This window comes from Thamnophis sirtalis, unplaced genomic scaffold, assembly GCF_051295495.1.
Source record: "Thamnophis sirtalis isolate CommonGarterSnake01/CBP01778 unplaced genomic scaffold, rThaSir2_p1.2 scaffold_4, whole genome shotgun sequence".
Taxonomy (NCBI): Eukaryota; Metazoa; Chordata; class Lepidosauria; order Squamata; family Natricidae; genus Thamnophis; species Thamnophis sirtalis.
Window position 1 is genome coordinate 108,932,499 of NW_028261384.1, and position 26,581 is coordinate 108,959,079.

At 37.8% G+C, this 26,581-nt stretch overlaps 3 protein-coding genes across 3 annotated transcripts; 1 reads left to right on the forward strand and 2 right to left on the reverse strand.

The window, feature by feature from the left end:
* Positions 1–1,583: 1,583 nt before the first annotated feature.
* On the forward strand, positions 1,584–2,516 carry LOC106547790 (olfactory receptor 5AR1-like). Its single transcript, XM_014065047.2, has one exon. It carries the CDS (start codon positions 1,590–1,592, stop codon positions 2,514–2,516), a length of 927 nt encoding a protein of 308 aa, XP_013920522.2. The 5' UTR covers positions 1,584–1,589.
* A 4,991-nt stretch (positions 2,517–7,507) lies between these two features.
* LOC106547789 (olfactory receptor 6B1-like) lies at positions 7,508–8,461 on the reverse strand. The gene has a single exon (XM_014065046.2). It carries the CDS (start codon positions 8,459–8,461, stop codon positions 7,508–7,510), a length of 954 nt encoding a protein of 317 aa, XP_013920521.2.
* A 10,535-nt stretch (positions 8,462–18,996) lies between these two features.
* On the reverse strand, positions 18,997–19,923 carry LOC148046090 (olfactory receptor 6B1-like). Its single transcript, XM_087714500.1, has one exon. The coding sequence runs from the start codon at positions 19,921–19,923 to the stop codon at positions 18,997–18,999; it is 927 nt and encodes a 308-aa protein (XP_087570626.1).
* Positions 19,924–26,581: the final 6,658 nt, after the last annotated feature.

Genomic DNA, 26,581 nt, shown 5'->3' on the forward strand with positions numbered 1-26,581 from the left:
TTTTTAAGTCCTTTCTTCAATGTCTGGAACATTTCAGCTACAAGCGGAAATAAATGCTTATAGTTTTTTCTTTTCACCTCTAGAGGCCTTAGCAAAAAACAAAACAAAGCAAAATAGAGCAATATGTGAAATATATCATTTTTTTTCATCTGCAAAACAGTATTACAAATTGAATATGTGTATCTGTAGTTCTATCAGAAGTAAATGTTTAAACAATGTTGTCTTGGGAATAACTGATTTCTTTTTCCATGTCTTCCCTTGCGAATTAGGTTTGTACAAAAAATAATAATAAATGGTAGCAATTGCATATAATTATGGGATGTATGCTTTCCAAGCAAAAATATGCTTGGAAAGCATATCTTCTCTATGAACTGCCTAGTAAAGCATCTACAATGTTAGCAAAGCAATTTATATGTTTTCTAGCACAGATGTAAGGAATAAATTCTCCATTGACTGGTAAGTAATGGAGTGTTAAGTAATCTTACCGGTGAACTCAGTAAGATTATTTATTTGCCTGCATTTGATTAAATTTGAAGGAAACAAAACAGGCATTTTCACTGTCAATTTGTTTTACTGTTAATTTGTTTTAGAAGAAAATACAATGATGTTGGGGCTCTTTCACAATGAGGACAGTGAGGTTACAGCAAAAGAACAAATCTCATAAAGCATCTTCCAAAGGTAAAACATCTGTCCAGGGGAAAGTTGATTGGTGAATGATAAGATTGCTGGTTTACTTCTATTGGCTAGTGGGAAGTGTGGCATTTTACTTCAGACACTTTGACTTGAATGTTTCAGTTGGAGAAAAATGAGTAATTTTCATGTGTTTGCTGTTACAGCTCTCCTCTATGCCTCTTCTCCATGGCATTCTGTATGTGTATATGTGGACTTGGGTGCCTTAAAATCAGTTTTGATTAGTGCCTTCAATTTTCTTGATAAGATTTCAGAAGTGGTTTATCCTTGCCTGATTTCTAGGGCTGAGAGGTCATGAATGGCTCAAGGTCATTCAGCTGGCTTTATGCCTAAAACAGAACTAGAACTCACAATCTCCTGGTTTCTAGTCTACTGCCTTAACCACTACACAAACTGATTTCCCGTACCATTATAAACAAAGAAACATCTTGTGGTAAGGGATGCATTTATTTTTTCTTTTATGAACTTGAAAAAGATTTAGATACCATCAGATAAATCAATGTTTTACCATACTGAAGAATGGCATCACAATATCACACAACATTACAAATATTTTATTTGCCTGCAAATATGTACTAGAATGGAATTAGAGTCTTTGTTATATCTAAACCATTCACTATGAGTCTAATTTTTAATTTGAAACCATCAATTTATACTCCATTCATCCATTGAACATGGTTTCTGTCCATTTCATTTTAAACCATATGCAGTAGAAATATAATTAACACTTCAATGTACATCACTTTTTTCTTATACTGAACATTATTTAGATATTGACATATGACTTAGTAGATACGCAACGTCCTCAACTCTCATCTGGGTTGGGAGAGGGAAAGATATTTAAAGAAATTATTTTTCATTGTCCTTTATTTTCTACAGGAAGAAACATTTTTCTATCTATGGATAATCGAACTCAAGTTACCGAATTCATTCTTTTAGGATTCATGGGCAATCCCTGGCTTCAGAAGTTACTCTTTGTCATTTTTTTGTTCGCTTATTTGATCACCCTTATTGGCAATGTAATGATTATTTTGGCTATAAGAGCTGAAGCGCATCTTCACATCCCCATGTATGTCTTCCTTTCATACTTAGCACTTCTTGATATTGCTTTTTCCTCAGTCACAGTTCCAAAAATGCTACAAGACTTCCTTTCTGAGAGAAAGGCTATCTCCATTCAACATTGCTTCACCCAGGTCTTCTTTATTATGTGCCTTTCAGTGGGAGAGGGTCTTCTTCTTTCTGTGATGGCCTATGATAGGTTTATAGCTGTGTGCCACCCCTTGCATTATACAGTGATGATGAGGAAAGAAGTTTGTGCTGTCCTGATTGGTAGCGCCTTGTTCATTGGCTTTCTCTATGCTCTATTGAACACTCTTCTCTTAAAAACTTTACAGTTCTGTGGGACCAATGCCATTCATCACTTCAGCTGTGAGGCACCACAACTATTCAAACTTTCCTGTAGCAACACCTTTGCAAACCAAATGGTAATTTTTACTCTTGGTTCATTATTAGGGATGGGGGCTCTACTCATTATACTGGCCTCCTATAGTCTTATCATCTCTTCTGTTTTAAAGATCCAGTCCATGGAAGGGAAACGCAAAGCTTTCTCCACTTGCACATCTCACGTGATTGTTGTTTTGCTTTATTATGGAACCATTTTTTTTAGATATCTGAAGCCAACCTCCAAAGATACTGGTAATCAGGAAATTGCTCCATCTATTGTTTACTTCATTGCAACACCAATGCTAAATCCCATAATCTACAGCCTCCGTAATCAAGAAGTGAAAAGGGCATTTGTTAAAATAATACAGAGCAGACAAAAATGAAAAATGAAAGTGTAATATTAGCAAGCTTCCTTTAGGGCTGTTCAAAAGTACATCCCTATAAGTAAGTAAAATCTACAGTTAAGAATTCTCTGCCTCAGATGTTTAATCAGATAGGATAGCAAAATAAGGCCAGGGCCCCTTTGCCACACTTATCAACTGGAAATACCATTTGTCCCAATACCTTCCTATAAAAGTTCCTTAGCCTGAAGAATTGATTGATTCTTTATTCACATGGTCCTTTGACAAGAGGGGTGCTCATTCTGAGGACTTCTGCTGCAAATGAAAAGATTCTCAAAGTGATGTATGTTTCATGAATGGAAGATTATAAGCAGTAAAGCTGGTTATAGTAGCATTGAGAAGCAATGGCATTCCCATTTTTGACAAAAAAATGTTCTTTTATGTCCATAATCATGAGTTAATGATGAAATAAAATGCAATTAGAAGTAAAATAAACAAGCAAAAATATTGTAAATGGCCAAAGATGAATGAAGAAAACAGTGAAAGATCAATATGCTAATTGTTAAATTTACAAGTGATTTCTTGTAAAAAATTTTATTTGATGTGTTAGAATTCCAAACAATATATTGCAGAATTGTTGATACTGGTTTATAGGTTGAAACTTTTTCCAACATTCCCATGTGTATAATTCCCCATAAATATATTATCAAGTCAAACATTAGTGATAAATTAGTGATAAATCTCAGAATTGTAGGCTAGAAATTCTAAAATTTCTAAATCCTAAATCTACTAAATCATTTATGACAAAATCACCACCAGTCAATTGTAAAAGGCAGCTGAATCTGGAACAGTTTATATCCTGCGACGATACCTCTAACCACCAAACATTAGCTTTGCCTATCCAAAGTCCTTTATCCATCTCAGTAGGTGAATAAAATGTCAAATCCAGTCTGAATATTTGACTGACTTTGGAATCATAATAATAATAATATCTGAAAGTTGACAAGTGGGCTTATTTTCTTGTTGATTTGAAATTTTTCCTGCTTACCGAAGTAGCTTTTTCAGTATGAGCAAATTGGTGAGGAGGAATCTGAATAGACAGAGTTGGAATGCACCAGCTACTAAATTTTTTTGGTATTATTAAATGTGGCCTTCTGGTGAACTTGTGAAGTGGTCTTAAACTTCATGGGGACTGATGAAACAGCCACTTGTAATATGTGGGACAGATTGTGTCTGAGGTTTCCATCTCTATTAAGAGAAGGAGTTTCCAGTTTGGCATAAATGGATTCTTTCATACCTCTCTCAAATATCTATCTATTGTGCTCAAAATGTGACCATTGTTGTTCTCAAAAGAGTGTCTTTTTTTTTTTATTTCAAAAGAAAGTATATATTGAGAAAAGAATAATACCTGCAAATGGAAATAGAACAATTTTGGCAAAAAGAAAGCAAAGGCAGTAATAGGCACCTTGGACATCCCAAAGGTGCTTTTTCAAAAGGCAACTACACTTTCTGGTTTCTTTAAAGACATTTCACTTCTCATCCAAGAAGCTTCTTCGGCTCTGACTGGATGGTGGGGAATGGAAGGATTTATATTCCTTTCAGACAGTTGTTCATTCACTTTATTTTAGAGAGTCATTAAAGCCATCCGGAGGTTTATCTGTGTCATCAGGGTCACTAAAATAATGCAAATGACCAGCTATAAATGCTTCCAATCCCCACCATCCAGTCAGAGCTGAAGAAACTTCTTGGATAAGAAGTGAAATGTCTTCAAAGAAAAACCAGAAAGTCCAATTGCCTCTTTAAAAAGTACCGTATTTTTCAGAGTATAAGACACACCAGAGTATAAGACGCACCAAGATTTTGAAGGGAAAATCTTTTTTAAAAGTGTTTGCACACTGCAGACCTCCCCAAAACGGCCCGTTTTTCACAAAAATGGGCCTGTTTTTTGTCAAAAAATGGCATGCATAGCCTTTAGGAGACTTATAGAGTGCTCTTGGGGGCTGGGGAGCAAAAATGAGCAAAAATGGGCCAGTTTTTGCTCATTTCCCCCCCCCCCCTATTCAGCCCCCAGGAGCACTCTGGAAGCCTCCTAAAGGCTATGCACAACCATTTTTGCAAAGGGAACAGGGGGTCGGGAGGCTAAAAATGCTGTATTCAGTGTATAAGACGGATGCACCCAGATTTTCACCTTCTTTTTTGGGTGGTGGTGGTAAAGGTGCATCTTATACTCCGAAAAATATGGTACTTTTGGGACAACCATGACCTGGATGATTGAGAATCTCCATAGACAACAGAAACATTGGATGCATTTTCAAAATAACTTGAGCACCACTTAAACACCTTCAGCATTGACAAAGTCACCATCAGCCAACTGCCAAAAGGCAGTTTTACAGTTTACAGCCTATGATGATATCTTTAACACCATCAAAAAACAATATTTGCCCATCCCAGGTCTTTGGGAAGGATTAAATAGGTGAACAAAAATGCCAAACCCAGGCTGAATATCTGGCTGATATGTGCAACAAGCCATAATAGTATTATTAAATAAATTTTAAACCAAGACCTGTAAATATAAGTAGAATAACTTTGGCAAAGAAAGCAAAGACAGGACTAATCCCAAAATATCTGGAGCCCCACTTGAACACCATCAACAGCTTTACTGGGACAGCTTACATCCTGTGATATCTTTAATACCATCAGCAACAATATCTGCCTATCCTAGTGCAACCCTCTGTCAGTGAAAATGGAGCTCGGGATGGCTTCATGTAGCCCTCCTGATCTCCATTTTCTATGGCAGAAGTGCCATTGGCTGGTACTTTGCTGTTTTCAACAAAGCCCTGTGGGCCAGATATAAGTATCCCGGGCAGAGTTTGACACCTCTGTTTTAAATAGCTAATTATGGAAAGCAAGGGGAGAAGAGAAGGACGGCGTTTTGCTTTTCAGAAATTGTAGGCAAAATTGAGTATCAGTAAAAGACTTACAGCAGAACATTAAAAGGTTTATACCAGAACCATTGCATTTATTTCAGAGAAAAACAACACTGTCTTTTTAACAGGGAAGAATTATTTTTTAAAAAGTGGCTTACAAGAGCTTACTTGGATCATTGGGAAATGAGAGATTGGGAGTTTTAAATAAGCTTATGATGGTCTCAAGTGTTTATTTACGTACGTATGTATGTACGTACATACGTACTTACTTACTTACTTACTTTATAAAAGGGAGGAAAGACCATGCAAAATTACACTGTCATTTAAACTTCCATAGAGTGGTTTTCGTGCCCCCCCCCAAAAAAAAAATGCAGGGAGGAACCACCTGTCTCTCCTCATTTCTATTTATGTAATGCAGCTAGTAGTGATGTCCTATTCAAAGTTATAGAATGGCAAATGACAGCTTTATGTCAGCCCATGTCTTCTTGCAAATATGCATTGTATGATCTTGTAAGGGATGATCATCTCCACTTACTCATCATTAATGATAAAATTTTGAGGAAAAAATAAATATTTGGATTGCTCCCCTCCAATATTTGCTTGATGATGCAGATTTTAACATTGCAGAAACCCATCCTTTCTCCTGAATATATTACACAATTTGTATTGTATTTGTATTTATTTGTCTTGTATGCCGCCCACTCCCGAAGGACTCCGGGCGGCTCACAATAGACAAGGGAAGGGGGATAAATAAACAAAGACAACACTTTAAAAACACAACATTCACAATTTCCGTGTGGCTGGATGTTTCACAAGCCCTCCTGAATTACTGTAGAATACAGTATTCTACAGTAAGCTACTGTTGCTAATTACCATTGTGCCACCATATAATAGCCTTGTCTTCCCTATTTTTAATGGAAAATTAAATGATACTGCCTACCTTCTCCTTTACATAACATAAGTCCTTTTGATCAGAATACAATATGTGACTTCCTGCCTGCTTAGGCTTATTTTAGTATCTTTTTTACCCTCCTATTTTGTCAGTCACTATAGAAATCTGGACATTTCTAAGTGGCTGTTTCTTCAATACATATCCAAACATATTCTGATAGACTTTTATACAAGTTGTTTGGCAATGGCCTATAAATGTGATATTTTCTTTTCTCTGTTCTTTGATTTTTAATATTGGAATTTCCCAAGAAGAATGAATCTGAATTAATAATAACCAGTAAGTTCAGCATTATTTTTGCAGGCTATATGGTTTTGTGCATGCCCTTATGTTTCAATCCGTTACCTTTTAAATATTTGAAATCCATTTAATACACTTTAAAAAAACCTGAAGTTATCTGTATCTACATCTATTAACATCTGCATCTACATATCTATCTACATCTGTCTGTCTGTCTATCGATCTCTGATTTATCACTTTATCATTACTATGAAATATCCTCTTACAATATATGAAAAAAAATATGATTTAAAATAGTACCTGACAATGTTGTAATTTTAATAAACATTTATTAAAGCATCTCTTGGTTTATTATCAAATTATTTTATTTTCTTATTTGCCATGGGATAGGGAAGAAATAGTTGATAAATAAAGAAATGGTTCTTTACTTCTGTATCTCCGTGTCTCTGTATTCTTTTGTAGGCTAATCTTACCAGGAAAAATGTAAAAGAAATGATTTAGAAACTGCTAGGAAATCAGTAGTTAAATTTTATTTCTAGTAAAATAGTTGTAGGATGTTATATTTCACATATCAGTATAAATTGATGAGCCATAAGTTAAGATGTACTGATGGAACTTTTTTGCAAACTTGAAAGCAAAGCATTTGGAGCAGTCTCATAAAAGGTAAAGAAACATCTTGAAAAATATTATTTTTAAATCTTTAAAACACAACCATGCTCTTGAACAAATTAAAGCTAGAAGAAAAAAAAGTAAAGGAAAGTGGAAGGGGAAAGGAAAGGTCTAAAGGTATTTCCAATAAAAGATAATATATGTAGCTCAGGAATGAACTAGATAATGCAATGCCTGCAAGCAAGCAACCAGGTTCAGAAAGCACCAAGATCCAAGAAGGTATTTTTCAAGAAAAACTGAATTCAGTTTCAGGGACTGGCATTCAGTATTTTGGATTTCATGCTACCAAAAACTTTATTTAATGCTCCCTTAACCTCTTGGTTTCTCAGACAATAAATGAATGGATTCAGCATTGGGGTGACAATGGTATATACAACAGAAACTAGTTTGTTAAGATCAAATGGGTGGATTCTCTTTGGGCGAGCATACATGAAGAGGGTTGCTGAAAAGAAGATGACAACCACACTGAGGTGAGCAGCACAAGTGGAGAAGGCTTTCTTTTGGCCCTGTAGAGAAGGAATGGTCAATATAGTAGAAATAATGCAGACATATGAAATAATGGTAACTGAGAGTGGAACCAACAAAATGATCAAGGCCAAGACAAAGTCCACTATTTCAGCAACTGTCATATCTTCACATGCCATATTTAACAATGGTGAAATATCACAGAAGAAATGGTTGATTATATTGGGACCACAAAAGGGAAGCTGTGATATGAAGATGACTTTTAACATTGAAGCCAAGAAACCAATTAGCCATGAACTCACAGCTAATATCATGCAAAGGTGCTGGGTCATAATGGTTGAATAATGAAGAGGATTACAGATAGCTACATATCGGTCAAATGCCATTACTGCAAGGAGGATACACTCAGTACATATGAGGGAGCTGAAAAAGTAGAGTTGTGTCATGCACCCTTCAAATGAGATAAATGTGTCTTGCACAAGGAAATTAATTAATAACTTTGGGACAATAACACAGATATACCACGTCTCTAAAAAAGAGAGGTTGCTAAGAAAAAAATACATGGGTTTGTTAAGCTGAGGTGTGATTTTGATAGCAATAATGATAACAATATTTTCAAAAAGAGTCAGATTGTAGGCTGTAAGAAAAATCACAAATAGAAGTATTTGTAGTTCCATGCTGGTTGGAAATCCAAGCAAAATGAATCCTCGGATAGTACTCTTATTCTGGTGATCCATAGTTCTATAGTAATGAAACCTAATTCAGACATAAGGAGAGAAACAAATTGCAATGAAGAAAAAAGACATGAAGACTTAGAAGAATGAACACTTCTAAAACACTAAAGTCATAAAATAGATATTAATCTACATTAATACCTAACAGGCAACTTATCCACCTTTCTTAGTTTAAGATCACTTTCTATAACTACCTATTAAATCTAATCAATATTTGTATGCTTTATTCTTGTGTTACAGCAGTGTGCGAGGTGAATTTTCCAAACCTCCAGCTGAATAGTAGAACATTATATTGCTCTTAAAGGATAAAAGGAACAATATTGTTTTATAGTTTCTAATATGATTTCTAAGAAATGAAAGAATAAAGAAATTGACTTTCAATTATTTTGACAGAAAAATTGAAAATGTAGTTCTTGAAATCCTTATTACTGAGAATTATATAATATTATATTTATTGTCTGAAACTGCATTGTGTAGTAAATTTATCAATAAATTAATTTGGAAAACTTAGACATCCTTTACAAATTTTAGCATGACTTTGAAAAAATATTATTATAGCTTTTCTATTAATCAATTGATATATTAATGAACATAACAAATTGATTTTATATATAAGCATTATATTAGGAAAAAGGAGAGGTAGGAATAACATTAAACAGTTCCTATTTTACTAAATAATTCTAATTAACATTAATTTCCTTTCCTTCGGTTTATACAAAAGGGGTTGAAAAGTCTCTCTCTCTCTCTGTCTCTGTCTCTGTCTCTGTCTCTCTCTCTGTCTCTCTCTCTCTGTCTCTCTCTCTCACACACACACACATACACACACTTTTTTTTAAAACTGTGTTAAATCTGTTCCAGGTCTTAAATTGCAGTGGGAAATTATAGTGCTGAAATTCAGTAATTTGTTGCTGATATTCATGATTATGATTAAATGACATTGATTAAGTTTGGGATCCCTTATATTGTACCTCTACTACTGAAAGATGAGAGTTCAAGGTTTAGCTACTGAAAAATAACTAGTGTCATATCTTTCTCACAATCAATATATTTTATCATGGCAGCCCCTTCACATCGTAATAATGAGGATATTTCAGACATTGGCATTAAAAATATAAGAATGGGTGTCTCTCTTCATATCTTATATCAAATACTCTTACATCATGGGCAGGTGGACTGAAAATACAAATAACATCCTTACAGCATATATTTCAATGAAAAGTATTCTGTGTACAGTTTAACACAATATTAATATAAGGATAACAAGGTGAGGCAAATTATGGAGATGCCCCACATATACATTTCATTCTAGCTACTAATGATTTATGGTAAGTCCCTAAAATTATTGCAGTTGAAATATCAACTAACCTTTTCCCCTAAATTTGGTAGTGTGTACTACTCTTATGGTTAAAAAGTACCACCCTAAATATACTTATGTGGAATTATTTTCAGTTTACTTCTAAGCAGACTGAGTAAGCATTGCAGACATTAATTTTCAAAATCACAAAGCAGAAATAGGGGAAGCTTCTTTTGTAAAGAAAAAAAATCTCCCTCTATTATGGAATGAACATTTTTGTGTAGATATTGACTGTGTTCCTTAACCTGGCAAATTTATATTCAATTCTCTCATTTAATCATAACATCAGTACTCTTTATTTCACCCCATCTTCTCTTTTATTTCTTTTGAAACATTTTCATTGCCAAAAGTAATGAAAAATCACCAATTTCCTAGATAGAAAAGGAATAGAATTCATTAAGCAAGCCAGCAAACATAAAAGAAAAACATTTTGCAACTCTTACCTGCATCTGTAAATATTTCATATTATTGCTTAAACACATTGGTTGAATTTTGAGCAAATCAAATATATATTTTTAGTTTTAAAAGAAAGGACAAATGTAATGGATCTCTGAGCCAGTTGGAAAATAGTCAACTAGTTTTTCTCAAGTTTGATCCACCTTTAATAGAAAATTGCTATTCAAATAAGGAACTATAATGACTACACCCCTCCCCTAGGTTGAACTGAAAAATTTCAGAATACATCCACCAGCTTGCTGGAATTGCTTAGATATTTAAAACTTCATTTGGTCTGATTCTTCTTTTAATTACCATGGGATTTCAAGTTTGTTTCTGGTTAGAATAGTGCTCCTGATAAAGTAGATAGGTAGCAAAATAAGAGTCAAGGGTTATGCTGTTATTGTATGCTTTCTGACAAGTGCAATTTGAGATCCTTTTGAGATATCTATCTATTTTGTTTCCATCTAGGGTTAGGATAGGATTAGGGTTATCGGGGTAGGGTCAGTGTTAGGGTTAAGGTTAGGGCTAGGGTCAGGGGCAGGGTTAGGGTTGGTTAGGGCTAGGTTTAGGGTTAGGGTTAGGGTTAGGGTTAGGGCTTAGGGGTGGGGTTGGGGTTGCTAGCCTGATGGCCCGCTGACTTGCTGATGCCACCTGAGAACGTTGCGGCTCAGCTACTGAGAGGGGTTCCCCCCTCTCTTCCCCCTCTCCCCTTCCATCGTGGATGCAGTCCTTTTGGTTTTACTCTGAGTGCCAGAGGGGCTGTGCTCTGACCATTGAAATCACGGGTGTCTGTCGACCATGACCAGCCTTACGGCTCCCGCTGCTATAACTGTTACCATCTACGGCTTTCTTGCCTCCCAGCCATCCCTGCCCCTTCCTTCGTCCTACGGACCATCACTGTGGAGTGAGCCAGGATTTTTGAATCTATCTCTGGCCCTCCTGAGATTCCCGGCTGTGCTCCTGCTTATTACTCTATGTTTTCATCTTGGCAGAAAGAGAGGGCAGGGAGCGAAGAGGACGTGGGCAGGGAGTTTGCTTCTCACCTCCTTCCAACTGGTATTAACGTACTATCTATTCCAGACTCTTGGACCTTGCTCTCCCTGTTGGAGGAGATTGGAACATTAGTTTTCCTTCCACACTAGGACAATTTTGCACGAACTTTAGTTTTCCACTATTGCACATTTTTAAATGGTATGGGAGTGCATGTGGTATGGGTATGAGTGAATGACTGAGCCCACTTTTATTAACTTATTACTGCTATATTTTGTGTTTTTAACTGTTACGTGGGGATTGCTTGGGAGTATGGATGTGTATGTCTGAGTGGGCTGGGACTATGACCTGGTGCCTCCTGCACTGAGTGCTATTGCAGAAGTGTTAGGGGGCCCAGGCCTAAATCCGAGCCTTAGTATGTTTGAGTTAAATGGCCTGCCGAAGAATGCTGTAGCTATGGGGGTGAGAATGGGGACTACGGACACGGGAGTGGGCCGAAACATTACGGTCATGAAGGGGAAGGGCAGATATAGCAGGAACTTCAGGGCTAGCCATTACCGGGGAAGGAGGGTCCGCTATGTCACAGTGATCCCTCCTTCCGGCCCTATTAGTTCCACTCCAAGGCCAGATGGCGAGAGTTGTCAGAGCCCTGGTCTCAGGCTGCTGTTGCTAAATGCCAGGTCTGTGGTGCACAAGGCTCCCCTCATCCGGGACCTAATATTAGATGAGGGGGCAGATCTGGCATGTATTACTGAAACCTGGCTGGGCCCGGAAGGAGGAGTCCTTCTCACTGAAATGTGCCCAGAGGGTTTTCAGGTGCTTCATCAGCCGCGACCCCAGGAAAAGGGGTGGGGGAATGGCTGTCATCATCCGAGGGTCTTTAGTTCCTCGTAGGATCCCTGCTCCGGAGCTTGTCGGGTGTGAGTCCTTGCTGGTGAAGTTGGATCTTGGGGGTCAAGTGGGCTTGTTGCTAATGTACCTTCCTCCCAAAAGCCCTCCCTTCGCTCCTCGAGTCCGTAGCCGAGCTGGTGGTTGAGTTCCCGAGGCTTATGATACTGGGGGATTTCAACTTGCCTTCGCTCGGTGATCACTCTGACTTGACCCAAGTAATTTGGGGCCTGACTCACTCAGCGGGTCACACACTTGTCCTCGTATTCCTCTTGGAGCAGTGGAGATGTGATCTAGATGTGAGGGGTATTGAGGTCTTGCCCTTGTCATGGTCTGATCACTTCCTACTGAGGCTTGACTTTCGGAGACCAATCCCCCACTGTAGGAAGGAGGAACCAATTAGGTGGTTCCACCCCAGGCGCCTGATGGACCCTAGGGATTTCAGATGGCACTTGGTGTAATACCTGATGCTCTTGTCCACAGTCCGTTGGAGACCTTGGTTGCTGCTTGGAATACAGAGGCAGCGGGGGCTCTAAACTGGATTGAGCTTTTATGGCCTCTCCGAGGTAGCGGATCCAGGAGGGCTCCTTGGTTCACCGAGGAACTCCGGTAGATGAAGCACCAAAAGAGATGTCTAGAGCGCCACTGAAGGGCCAGTAACTCTGAGTCAGACCGAGCACTGATGAGAGCCTATGTCAGAGCCTATCTTGTGGCAATATGGGCAGCGAAATGTGTGCATTTTGCCGCTCTTATTGTGTCCATTGAATCGCACCTAGCCGCTTTGTTTAGAATAACCTGCTCCCTCTTGAAAGGGAGGGAAGCGGATGACCCTTTATAAGGTAGAGCTGAGGAGTTTGTTCAGTTTCTAGTGGATAAAGTCGCTTGGATTCGGACAGACCTGGATTCCAATTGCACGGTACCAGCCGAGGTACTGGGGAAAGGTCTTGAGCGGAATTTATGGATTGAGTTGCAACTTGTCATGCCTGAGGAAGTGGACAAGGCCATGGGAGTGGTGAGTGCCTCCACTTGTATACTGGACCCGTGCCCCTCCTGGCTGGTAACGAACAGCAGGGAGGTGACACGCGGCTGGATCCAGACGATAGTTAACACCTCTCTCTGGGAGGGATCATTCCCGCTCCTTCTAAAGGCTGCGGTGATGAGACCCCTCCTGAAGAAGCCGTCTTTGGATCCAACCATCTTGAGTAACTACAGTCCAGTTTCCAACCTCCCCTTCATATGGAAGGTTGTTGAGAAAGTGGTGGCCTTTCAACTCCGGTGGTCCTTGGATGAAACCGATTATCTGGATTCCTTTCAGTCTGGATTCAGGCCTGGCTACAGCACAGAAACTGCTTTGGTCGCACTGATTGATGATCTCTGGAGAGCCAGGGATAGGGGCCATGCCTTTATCCTAGTGCTCCTTGACTTCTCAGAGGCCTTCGATACCATCAACCATGGTATCCTTCTGCGGCGGTTGTGGGAGGTGGGAGTGGGAGGCACCGTTCTTCAGTGGTTCTCCTACCTCTCGGACAGGTCGCAGTCAGTGTTGGTCGGAGGGCAGAGATCGACTCCTAGGCCCCTCAACTATGGGGTGCTGCAGGGTTCGGTCCTGTCCCCCCTCCTATTTAACATCTACATGAAGCCACTGGGTGAGATCATTCATCGGCACAGGATAAAATACCATCAATATGCGGATGATACACAGCTGTATCTGTCTGCCCCGTGCCAACTCAGTGAAGCAATTGAAGTGATGTGTTAGTGCCTGGAGGCTGTCAGGGTCTAGATGGGAATGAACAAGCTTGCACTCAATCCCAACAAGACTGAGTGGCTATTGATGCTCCCTCCCAAAGATTGGCTATGTACTCCATCTCTCAGGCTGGGGGGTGAAATTATACGCCCCTCAGAAAGGGTTCACAATTTGGGAGTCCTCCTGGACCCGCAGCTGACTTTAGAACATCATCTGTCAGCTGTGACCAGGGGGGCATTTGCCCATGTTCGCCTGGTGCACCAATTGTGACCCTACCTGGACCGGGAGGCCCTTCGAATAGTCACTCACACCCTTGTGACCTCAAGACTGGACTACTGTAACGCGCTCTACATGGGGCTGCCCTTGAAGAGTATTTGGAGACTTCAGCTTGTCCAGAATGCAGCCATGCAAGCGATTGTGGGTGCACCTCGGTACACCCACGTGGCACCTATTCTCCGCGAGCTGCACTGGCTGCCTATTCGGCTCCGGACACACTTCAAGGTGCTAGTCATTACTTTTAAAGTCCTACATGGGACCCTAACCCTGGGTACTTGAGAGATCGCCTCCTGCCAATTACCTCCCTATGACTGATCAGATCCCACAGATTAGGCCTCCTCTAAATTCCATCTGACTGGCAAATCCCTGGGGGACGGCCTTCTCTGTGGCTGCTCCGGCCCTCTGGAACAATCTCCCCGTGGAGATCCGGACTCTCACCACCCTCCAGGCTTTCCGCAAAGCCACTAAGACCTGGTTGTTCCGGCAGGCCTGGGGTGATGAATTTCCAGCCCCACTTGAAATGTTGCGACTGTTTTTTTTTTTTTAATCTGTCTGTCTTTTGTCCTATTTGTATCCCCTTTCCCCCTTGGTTGTTAGCCGCCCTGAGTCCCTTGGGAATAGGGCGGCATACAAATTGAATAAACTACAACTAAACTACATCTATTATCATTTAACTTGTATTTTTAATCATTAGTAGATAAAGTGGTTTGAGCCTCTAAAAATCTCTAAGGTGGTCTGATACATTAGGTAGAACTCAAAGCATAGATGTAATAAAATCTATTTCCCCCTCATCTTTAAAGAGAAACTATTAATTTTGAGTTATCTGAGGAGGAAAGTGCTATAAATCCCTTGTTTGTTTGTTTGTTTGTTTTTTATTGTTTGTTTGTTTATTTGTTAAGGTGGCAAATTTCCAACATAGTTCTTTAATGTTCTTCACAATCTTGTGAGCTGAGTTGGATTAACAGTGTGATGACCCAAAATAGGTTTCATGAAACTAATGGACACAATGTATAATTTGTAGCAGTGTTGCCTACCTATCATTGCATGGATAAATTTAAATGGTGATTAAAAAATATATCTTATGATAGCCATGTTCATGTAATGAAAAATTTCCACCCCTTTTTTATGTGCATTGCATTATACAATTTTGACTTTTATAAAGTCACTTATATGCATTTAGTTCAAGATTGGCTTTGACAAGGAAATACTCCATCTTTTCCAAAGAAAAATGTAGTAGACAATTTTTGTCCTATCTCACTATTGAGAAAATACAGTATTTGAACTTCATTTTCAATGGGTTCTGAAAGATGAGAATTATTGTGAATATTGAGCAGGGTTTCTAACTAAGAAATAATACAAAGATGACATTGATTATGCTGGTTGATGATCTGTTGAAAGATATGGGATAGGATTAAGGCATTTATTCTGACCCTCCTTAATCTCTCAGTAGAATTTGAAGCCTGAAATTGAAGTCTGGTAATCCTAGAAAACAGGTTAATCTGTTTTCTTAATCCTAAGGCTCTGGGAAAGAGCCTTTTAGAGAGAGCCAACAGGTCAGAGCCATAAAAGGGACACATATCATTTGGAATAAAGCTTCTCAATTGATTAAAAAGTGAGGCACACAAACTTTAAATCTTTTTTAAGTAATAGCCTACTTTGTTATTCTACTATTGTAGAAATTACACAGTAGATATGAGACAGGAACTAATAATTGATAGGACCAAATAGAAATAAGGAGAAAGGATTTGAACAATAATGTCTTACATATCCAAATCTAGATCAGGTCATCTGAGAAGCATTATAATGGAAAAGTGATCATGAGGAAGTAACACCAAAGCAATATATGACCATTACCAAAATGAACAAAAGAGCTGTATGAATGGATTCTTAGAATCATGTATATACTCAGCAATGTATCTATAATTCAGTAGTGAAAACTCTTCTCTTTATTTCATTTATTCATTACCCGGGAAGAGAAAGATCTTTAGGCACAAAGAACTAAAGTTTCTCACCTTTTTTTTCATCCTATTCCCAACTATATTCAGCTAAATATATAGAAATACCTTACTAAAAGTAGAATTTTTTAATATCAAATAATCTGATACCTGTCCTTAATTTTGAAATTGGAATTATTGTTTACAATACAATACAATACAATACAATACAATACAATACAATACAATACAATACAATACAATACAATACAATACAATACAATACAATACAATACAATAGCAAAGTTGGAAGGAACCTTGGAGGTCTCCTAGTCCAACCCCCTGCCTAGGCAGGAAACCCTATACCATTTCAGACAAATGGCTATCCAACATCTTCTTAAAGACTTCCAGTGTTGGGGCATTCACAACTTCTGGAGGCAAGCTGTTCCACTGATTAATTATTTTAACTGTCAGGAAATTTCTCCTCAGTTCTAAGTTGCTTATCTCCTTGATTAGTTTCCACCCATTGGTTCTTGTTTTGCCTTCAGGTGCCTTGGAAAATAGTTTGACTCCCTCTTCTTTGGGGCAACCCCTGAGATATTGGTACACTGCTATCATGTCTCCCCTTGTCAGTGGTGGGGTTCAAATTTTTCAGAACCTCTTCTGTAGGTGTGGCCTGCTTTGTGGGAGTGACTTGTTGGCCATGTGATCAGGTGGGAGTGGCTTGCCAGCCATGTGACTGGGTGTGTGTGGCCAACTTGTAAAATGTGGTGAAACTCACTTAACAATGCTCTTGCTTAGCAACCAAAATGTTGGCTCAGAAACGCTGGCATTTGAAGCCTGCAAATCTTACAGTTGTCAAGTTACAAGACACTTGCACCCCTAATCCTTGAGAAAAAACCCCCATGGGTGTTCAAACTTGACAGCTTTAAAACCTGTGGACTTCAACTCCCAGAATTTCTCTTCTCACTCTTCATTTTGATGATGTGTGGATGGGTGGGGGGAAAGACCTGGAACCGGTTCTAAATGGCACTGTAGATGTGTGTGACCTCTTCTATAGAAGAGGTTAGAATTGGCAGGAACCCACCCCTGCCCCTAGTCCTTCTTTTCATTAAATTGGACATACCCAGTTCCTGCAACTGTTCTTCATATGTTTTAGTCTCCAGTTCCCTAATCATCTTTGTTGCTCTTCTCTGCAATCTTTCTAGAGTCTCCACATCTTTTCTACATTGTGGCAACCAAAACTGAATGCAGTATTCCAAGTGTGGCCTTACCATAGCATTATAAAGTAGTATTAATGCTTCATGTGATCTTGATTCTATCCCTCTGTTTATGTAGCCTAGAACTATATTGGCTTTTTTGACAGATGCTGCACACCACTGGCTCCTATTTAAATGGTTGTCAACTAGGACTCCAAGATTCCTCTCACAGTTACTGCTATTGAGCAAGTTATAACCTATACTGCACCTGTGCATGTTGTTTTTCTTGCCTAAATGTACAACCTTACTCTTTTCACCATTGAATTTCTTTTTATTAGATAGTGCCCAATGTTCAAGTTTGTCAAGATCCTTCTGCATCTTAAGCCTATTTTCTGGAGTGTTGGCAAGTCCTCCCAGCTTGGTGTCACCTGCAAATTTGATGAGTTCCCCATTTATTCCCTCATCCAAATCATTGATGAAGATGTTGAAGAGTACTGGGCCTAAAACAGAGCCTTGGGGTACTCCACTTCATATTTCCCTCCATGTAGATGCAGTTCCATTGAGGACTACATGTTGAGTGTGGTTGGTCAGCCAGTTATGAATCCATCCGGTGGTGATGCTGTCTAACCCATATTCTTCTACTTTATCTAGTAGTAGGTTATGGTCTACCTTATCAAATGCCTTACTTAAGTCCAAGTAAACTTTTCAAAGAATGCAAAATGGAAACTTTATGTATAAATACCTATTAAATTTATATCACTGTTATATTTACTTAAATGCAATTGCTGTAATTATGGCAGCTTGTCCCCAGCATTTCTAAATTTCTGAGTAGCAATATCGTTTAGACTTATATATCACTTCACAGTGCTTTATAGCCTCCCTAAGCAGTTTGCAGAGTCAGCATATTGCCCCCAATCTGAGTCTTCATTTTACTCAGGAAGTCTGAGTAAACCTTGAGCTGGTAAGACTAAAACTGCCAAACTTCTGGCAGCCAGCAGTACTGCATTCTAACCTCTGCACCACCACAGCTTTTGTATGTTATGGAATACAATACAAATATGCAGTTAGTCCAGAATGCAGCCGCGCGAGTGATAGTGGGCGCACCGCGGTTCGCCCACGTTACACCCATCCTCCGCGAGCTGCACTGGCTACCTGTCGATCTCTGGGTGCGCTTCAGGGTACTGATGACCACCTTTAAAGCACTCCATGGTAGTGGATCTGGGTACTTGAGAGACCGCCTTCTGCTGATCACCTCCCTCCGACCGATTAGATCGCACAGACTGGGCCTCCTCTGAATCCCATCCGCCAGTCAATGTCGACTGGTGACTACACGGAGGAGAGCCTTTTCTGTTGCAGCTCCGACCCTGTGGAACGACCTCCCCGTTGAGATCCGTACCCTCACCACCATCCAGACCTTCCGCGCAGCCCTCAAGATCTGGCTCTCCCATCAGGCCTGGGGATAGGTTTCCAAGTTACCCGCCCGAGTGTTGACTGTTGAATGAAAGTTGTGTTTTATTATTTTCTTTTGTTCACACATTGTTTGTCTTTTGATATTGCACCCCCTTCCCTGTGATTGTAAGCCGCCCTGAGTCCCCTCAGGGAAAAGGGTGGCCTATAAATCCTAATAAAATGTCTCAAAAAAAAATGTCTCAAATATAATAAAAATATTATTTTTCCATCATCAGTCTAATGATCACTAAATATATTTTCAGAACTTAAGTTAAGCAAATTATTTTTTTCAGTGCTTCCTTGACATCCTGATTCCTTAAACAATAAATCCATGGGTTCAGCATGGGAGTAACAATAGTGTACACAACTGACACCAACTTATTCATGTTAAAAGAATGGATTCTCCTTGGTCTTGCATACATGAAGAGTGTAGCTGAGTAGAATATAATAACCATTATGAGGTGGGAAGAACAGGTAGAAAAAGCTTTTCTTTTTCCCTGGCTTGTAGGGATACGTAAAATGGTGCCTATGATAAATGCATAGGAACCCATTGTGACAGAGAGTGGAATTAAAAGTATAAGAAGAGCAAATACAAAGTCAACCATTTCAGCCACAGTGTGATCAGTGCAGGACAGGTTAAGCAAAGGGGAAATGTCACAGAAGAAGTGGTTGATGACATTGGGCCCACAGAAATTTAACTGTGAAATGAAAAAAACTTTGATCATAGAAATTAGGAAACCAGTGAGCCAGGAACCCACCGCTAGCTGCAAGCAAAGTTGGGATGTCATTATAGTAGGATAGCGCAGTGGGTGGCAAATGGCAACATAACGATCATAAGCCATGACAGCTAGCAGGACACATTCAGTGCAGACTAGGGATATGAAGAAATACAGCTGAGCCATGCAGCCTGCATAGGAAATGGTTTTGTCTGTTGCTAAGAAGTTAATCAGGAGTTTTGGAACAGTCACAGAAATATACCAAGTCTCAAGGAAAGACAAGTGGCTAAGGAAGAGATACATGGGTTTTTGGAGGTGAGTGCTTGCTCTGATGAGGATGATGATCATAATGTTCTCCATAAGAGTGAGGATATAGATACAAAGAAATACTACAAATAGTAGTTTCTGAAGCTCTAGAACTGTGGGAAAACCAAGGAGGACAAACATCTGGACCCTGGTTTGGTTGTTCACTTCCATGCCTCAAATACCAATCTGCAGGATCAAAGGAAAACAGAAAGATGAGAAATTTATAAGACAAATGAAAAAATTCAGGAAGAGAACTTTGTTAAATTTTGGGGAAATTCAGGATATGTGAAAGGATGCATGGGAATATTAATAAATGAAGCAAAAGTTTCTTGCAGTTCTTCATCTCAGAGTTTGCTAAATATTCAAAACTTGGATAATGATATTTCTGGATTCCTGAATATTATACACAATGAAATAATAATCAATAGATAAATTATATAATCAGAAATACTAATTATAATGAGGGAACTAGTTACACTTTTAAATGTGAGATTATGCTACATTACCATCCCAACCTGGTATAGTTTTTCTGCTAACAAACAGTTGCTCAGTTGTAGCTGTCAAATCTATTAATATTTTTTCATCTTTTGATTGAAAACATGCTAATTTTAAAATAAAAACAGAATTTCCTTTTATTGGTGTCATTCATTGAGTTTTTAGTAAGAAAAATCCAGAGTAAAACATGCATATGCACATACACTTATATATACATAAATTGGGCTTCTCTGTGAAAAGCTTATGGTAAATTATTTACGTTTTATTCAGTTTTTAAACAGCCATTTTTCCTCACTCTATTCTACTTCTATCATTACAATTCTGAACTTTGTGGATTAGTAATATAGAAAATATTACTTATTTTGTGGCTGCATTGAGTACTTTATTGTACAACACCGAACAAACATAAGACAGTTAGGAAGGAAGGAAAGAGAAAGAAAGGGAGGGAGGAAGGAATTGATTTTTTTTATTTGAACACTTAATGAACTTTAGAAAAAATATGAATGATGGTGTAAGTACATATCTGTCTATTTCTCATCTGTATATATTTATATCATCTCTGAATAACCAAGTTATCTTCTATGTAAATAAAAATAAAAGTAGCAATAATTATTTAAAAACAAAAATAATTAAGAAAGAAAAATACAAAGATTTAAATTAAATTTAAATAATCAGAAGCATGAAAATAAATTAGGGTCTATTATGTATATATTATATTCTGTTATGTCCAAATTTCAATGAAAACATTGAAATGAAACTTACCTTCTTTTCATTCATTTGCATGACACATTTAAGATTAAGCAATCAGATGGCATATCTTGTTCCCAATCAAGTAAACACAAGATAAATCAGGAGTCAAAGTAAATATGCAATATCTAAAATATAATTTCTTGGATTCCCATGAATATTACAATGTGGCTTAAAGAAATAAAAATGTATTAACCATATGAAGAGGAGATGAATTCAACACACATATATGAATAAATTTCACTTCCCTAGAATTTATTTTAAAAAGAATTATCATGAAAAGAAAATACAGTTTATCATAAATGAAGAAATTGCAAGATTATAACTTGCAAGTTGCTTTTAGTCCAGTACTTTTTTGCTCCGCAAAATTTTTTTTGCTCAACAGTATCCTTAATTTAGATTTATTCATTCTAGTTAATATGTCAATCGTCCCGTAGTATATATGATTCAGCATCACAACATGACACATTTATAAAGATATTTTTTGAAGTCTCAACAGAGCCTTTATCCCTCAGTGCTTCCTTACTTAATCAGATACAGGTTTACGTAGGTTTTTTGTAAAATATATTTAAATGTAAGCTTGAAAATATCTTGAGAATTGAAGTGTTTCTTTTTTCAAATTGCAATGCAAAATGTAGTCTTTACTGTGTGATAAATTCAACATTCTTTTGAGGTGTATTCAATTACTTAGTAACTATTGTGGAAACAATTTTCTATCTATCCAGTCTAATATAATTTCAAGTTCATGTGTAAAGGAAAATAAAGACACAATTACATATCATCTCCCTCCCTCCCTCCCTCCCTCCCTCTCTTTCTTTGTGTGTGTGAGAGAGAGGGGGGAGAGAGGGAGGGAGGGGGGGAGGAAGGGAGGGAACAAACAGTTTCAATAATTAAATGCAGCTAAAATTTATCTCTGTAACAATAGTATTCATATTGTGTATGTTTATTTTACTCACTGAACATAACTTTCCAAAATTTCAAGTTCACTCTTCTTCCTGGGTACTGATTTACTAAATGAAACATTATATAATATTCCTCATCCTTCTGTAATGTTGTATCTAAAAGTGAACCAAAATTTGAAATCTAAATCTCTAACATAGGAATTTCTGCACCAGATGGACAGATCCAGTCTGCATATGGAACTGATCAGAATCTGTGAAACTGACAGATATAGGATATCAAACATGCAACAACAAATGGTATTGTATGTTTTATCCTAGTAAATTCATCTTCATATAGATGCGAAATGACGTTCTTCATATTATTATTCTCATATAAGACATTAAAATATTTTATATTAAGGATTTGGCATTGTTTTTACTATGTGTGCCTGTTACAAATTGTTTGGGAATGGATTGATTTCTGAAAGGTAAATAGTGACATGTAAAACAAATAAACATATAATTATTGATGAATGGGACTACAGGCTTTCTGCATTGTTCCCATTAACAGAACAGGAAAGCATCTACAACTGGACATCCATTCCCATTTTGGACAATATTATCCTTTATAAATTTCTTATTGTCAAAATGGTCATTGGCATGGCTTTCTGCTCCACTTACTTTTTCTTTCCATGTTTTATCATCCTGAGCTATCTTGACCATTTTGATTCAGACTATATAATTCATTGCAGACTAACTTCAATAGTTCATTGGACACTTCAAGTACGTCCTGTGAGAAGAAAGAGAAGCATGTATGAAAACACACTTGTACCTAAAAAGTGGCAGCCCCAAAATTGCTTGAGTGGGAGGGTTACTGAAAGACAAATATAGCCACCATTTCCCAAACAAGCTAAGCTTATTTCATCTCCCCGCTTCCCCACAAAATGGTTTCAGTTTCATTACTTTGCCTGCTTGGCTACAAAACTCAGCAGAAACATTGCTCAATCCTCTTAGTGTACTAAGAAAAGCAGATTAACTGGTGCAAAACCAATTCATCTGCATCCATTCCACAATTATCGGCTAGCTAGTTGATGGATAGCTTTGTCTTGTTTTTTCAAGGCCAGAGTGACACCTATAGCCAACCAAGGTAGATTGCCACTCTCCAAAAATGACCATATCATAGAAAAGGGAAAAAAAAAACTAACCAAAAGGTAAGGGAGAAGGAGAAACTGACATCTCCAGTAGCTCAGCTCCGAGAGTGGGAAAAGCCAAAAACCCCATGGTCCTGTATCCACAAAGATTTTGCCCTATCAATAGCTCCACACCTATCACTGGTTGTCTTGAGGCAATGGATGTCATCATCTTTCTCAGTCTCTTCCTCCTGTTCCGCATCTTTGTGGTGAATGGTGCTTGTTTTTTTTACTAAGGGCCAGACCATTTTCTCTTTGAATTTCAGCTGTGAAGAGGTTTGACAGCTCTGAAGCACGCACTTCATCTAATGCTGACTAGAGTGTAATCTCCATTTTTGCCAGCAAGATGCATTGCAATCGGAGGTCCTTAACTCCACACACTAATCTATCCAGCAAAGTGTCATCTAGATCTCTAAAGTCACAATAGAGAGCTGCTGATCTGAGCGCTGCCATAAACTGGCTTATAGTTTCACCCTCACTCTGATTCCTATGATGGAAGGCATGTCAGCGTGCTATTCTGGAAGGCTGTGGCGCATAATGCCCCTTCAATTTACTCCTTAATATCTCCCAGGATACCTCATGCACTGTCTGTGGAGCTAATAGAGCCATCACTGTGGTGAACATTTTGGGGCCATAGTGAGTCAAAAACAAAGCCCTTTTCTAGTTGCCCAAAATGTTTTCCAGATCATATGCTTCTAAAAAGCATTCGAATCTCACAATGTAGGAGTCCCATAACTGAGACAACAGGTTGAAAATGGTGAAGGAATTTAGAGTGGCCATTTTCCTCAGATCGTGACACTCTGGACAACTGCAGTTTTGGTGTTTAGCACAATTTCTCATAGTTAACGCTTCAGCTCTCTTTCAGTGACAGCTCAGCTCTTCGTGACTTAGTTCACATCTATTGCCTCAGCTTTAGCATCCCATCCTCATTGCCAGTTATTCCGTATTAGAACGGTGGCTGACAAGGTGGCTGCTCACCTAACAACAACGGATAAAAGCGAATTCCATCTGACAGCTTTTTTAAACTGAGCTGTAAGATGGCTAACCAATCACAACTCATCTCTGTTTCTTCAACTTCCACTATGGGAGCAGACCAGAGGGAAGACAGGACACAACAGTCATGAAAACCTGTCACAGTTTTTCTTCATTCTTACCTGAAGCTTGGCTTGGGAGCTAAGCTTGATGCTCAGGAGCAAACCTGCTTGTACCTTGGCTTGAGCTTGGCAACAGTTCTGCCTGCAGCTTGATATAACATAAAATATTATCAAGCTGAAGATGTGCAATATCCCTATTTCTGGGCAAGAAACTCTGCAGAAAAGAAAAACTCTGCAAGAAAAATGTTTTTTTAATATGTAACATTTTAAAGAGGCAGGAAAAAAACTGAGTAAGCCAAAGACCAAGGACATAGTTTCAGGGCTAGACCAGCCCATTATAATTGGGAAACTGAAATAACCATATGCAGATAGGGCAAGTGTAAAAAAAAATACTGTGAAGTACTATAAAGTCTTGTGCATAGCTTTCATCCAGTTTGTGTGGTGTGTTCAATTATAATCAAAAGAACTTCGATAACACCCTTCAACCTAGTCAGTGTTCAGTATCCAATTTGTTTATTTGTTTGTTTTGCATCAAGTGGTCAAACTTTTTACTATTATTTTTCATCTTGTTAGTAAAGCCATTGAATACAAGATGAGGGGACTTTTCAAGATGTCTCACATTGGATCAAGGTTAAATAATTATTTGTTGGGAACAATCTTATTACACAACAACATCAGCCAGTCACCAAAGGATTTCTAGAATAATTTGGTATTTGCTGTTTTTTTGTAGACCAACACAACTAGTCTAATGTCCAAAGGAATGTGTTCTACAATTTGGGAGTTATACTGTAACTGAGAACATGTATTTATTGAACATTTTTTGAGGCAACTTATTATATATTACTAAAAAGTTTGGCTGAGTGCTTTTTAAAAATAAAACATGAATAAAACAAAAGTAGAATAGAATGGGAAAATATGGAAGATGGTGAAAATAGAGTTCTATTTATTTCTGTTCAAGAACAGAATTTTTTAAAAAATTAAACATTTTTCCCAGCTCAATAGAGCTTTATGGCTATTATGAACCAAATTAGAACCAAATAACTGGGGAATTCATGTCTAAAGATTATTACATGCATCTATTAGGCAAATTGATTTTTAATTCCTTGTTACATAAGTATAATCTTTATTGTCATTGTAATTAAATACAACGAAATTGGTTACATCACTATTTTAATAGTTCCAGGAGCCAATTAGACAAAACAAAACACCCCCCCCCCCAAACAAACTGTTTGAGTTTGTCCTCTCATTGAGGAGTCAATACTCAAATATCGTATAAAAACTTCCCTATTATTTGCAATCTACATAATCACAATGGTGACTTGGGAAATTTAGTACAAAACTCAAAGGAAACGTGTGACAGATACATCTAGTTTTGAGTATTGTTATTTTGAAGTGAAATATAGTTGGATTGTAAGTGGTATTTTGTGGCACAGATCTTGCATTTTTCATATTACTGAAATTACTGAAACCGCATTTGGAAAAGTAAAGACAGAAGCTTAATAGTAAGCAAACAGTAAAAGGAATATATGTAAGCAATTTTTCTCCATAAGATGGCAGATATCAACATGTCTTTTCTTTCAGTTCTACGTCAGTTTATTTACAGATTTTTCTTACTGTTATTTGAATGTATGGTATGAAAAATAAAAGTGTGAGACTCCTCCCTCAAATTCTCATCAGAAACTGAAGATTCATCCGTCTTCTAGAATATGTCTTTGTCTTGTCTTGTCTGTGAAATCATACACTTTTTAAAGTACAGCTGCTTTACTTCATAAAATGGTAAGCTTTCTTGATTACAAAAAAGGTCACAAGGAATATGGATTCATTCTGATTCTCTTAAAGATTTTCTATTTAAGATTTGTTGATTTTTCTTGCTCATCTACTCTTATGAGCTATATTTCAAGCATAAATTTATATTAGTAGCACTTATATTCAAGTAAGCAAGTCTAGAATTAGGTTTAATGATTTGTTTTAATTAACCATACTTTATTGTGGACGCAATGTTTGACTGGTCTACAGAACACATATAACATGACAAAATACATTAAATGAAAACTAAATCAATAAAATTCTGTACAATGTGTCAACCACTTACGTGGTATTTTCTTAGCAGGCTTTTATGTGTATGGTGTACTTTTATGTTGCCTAAAACATCACTAAACACAATCAGTATCCAACTCATTAGCATTTGCAGTATATATTGCAACTTACCCAGAATTCTGTGTTACTTTTCTCTTGATTTGGTTTCTTTAGAAAACAACTATGCTAAATTAGATAAATTAATTGTTCCTGTGGATTTATAGAATTGATTTTCTTTTATTACAGTGTCTTTCCTTTAAAGTGCTAGACATATCCCAACTTGTGTAAATATATTTTGACATGCTTTCTCATTCCCTCCCCCCAATTGTTTTCAATAGGTGAGAGT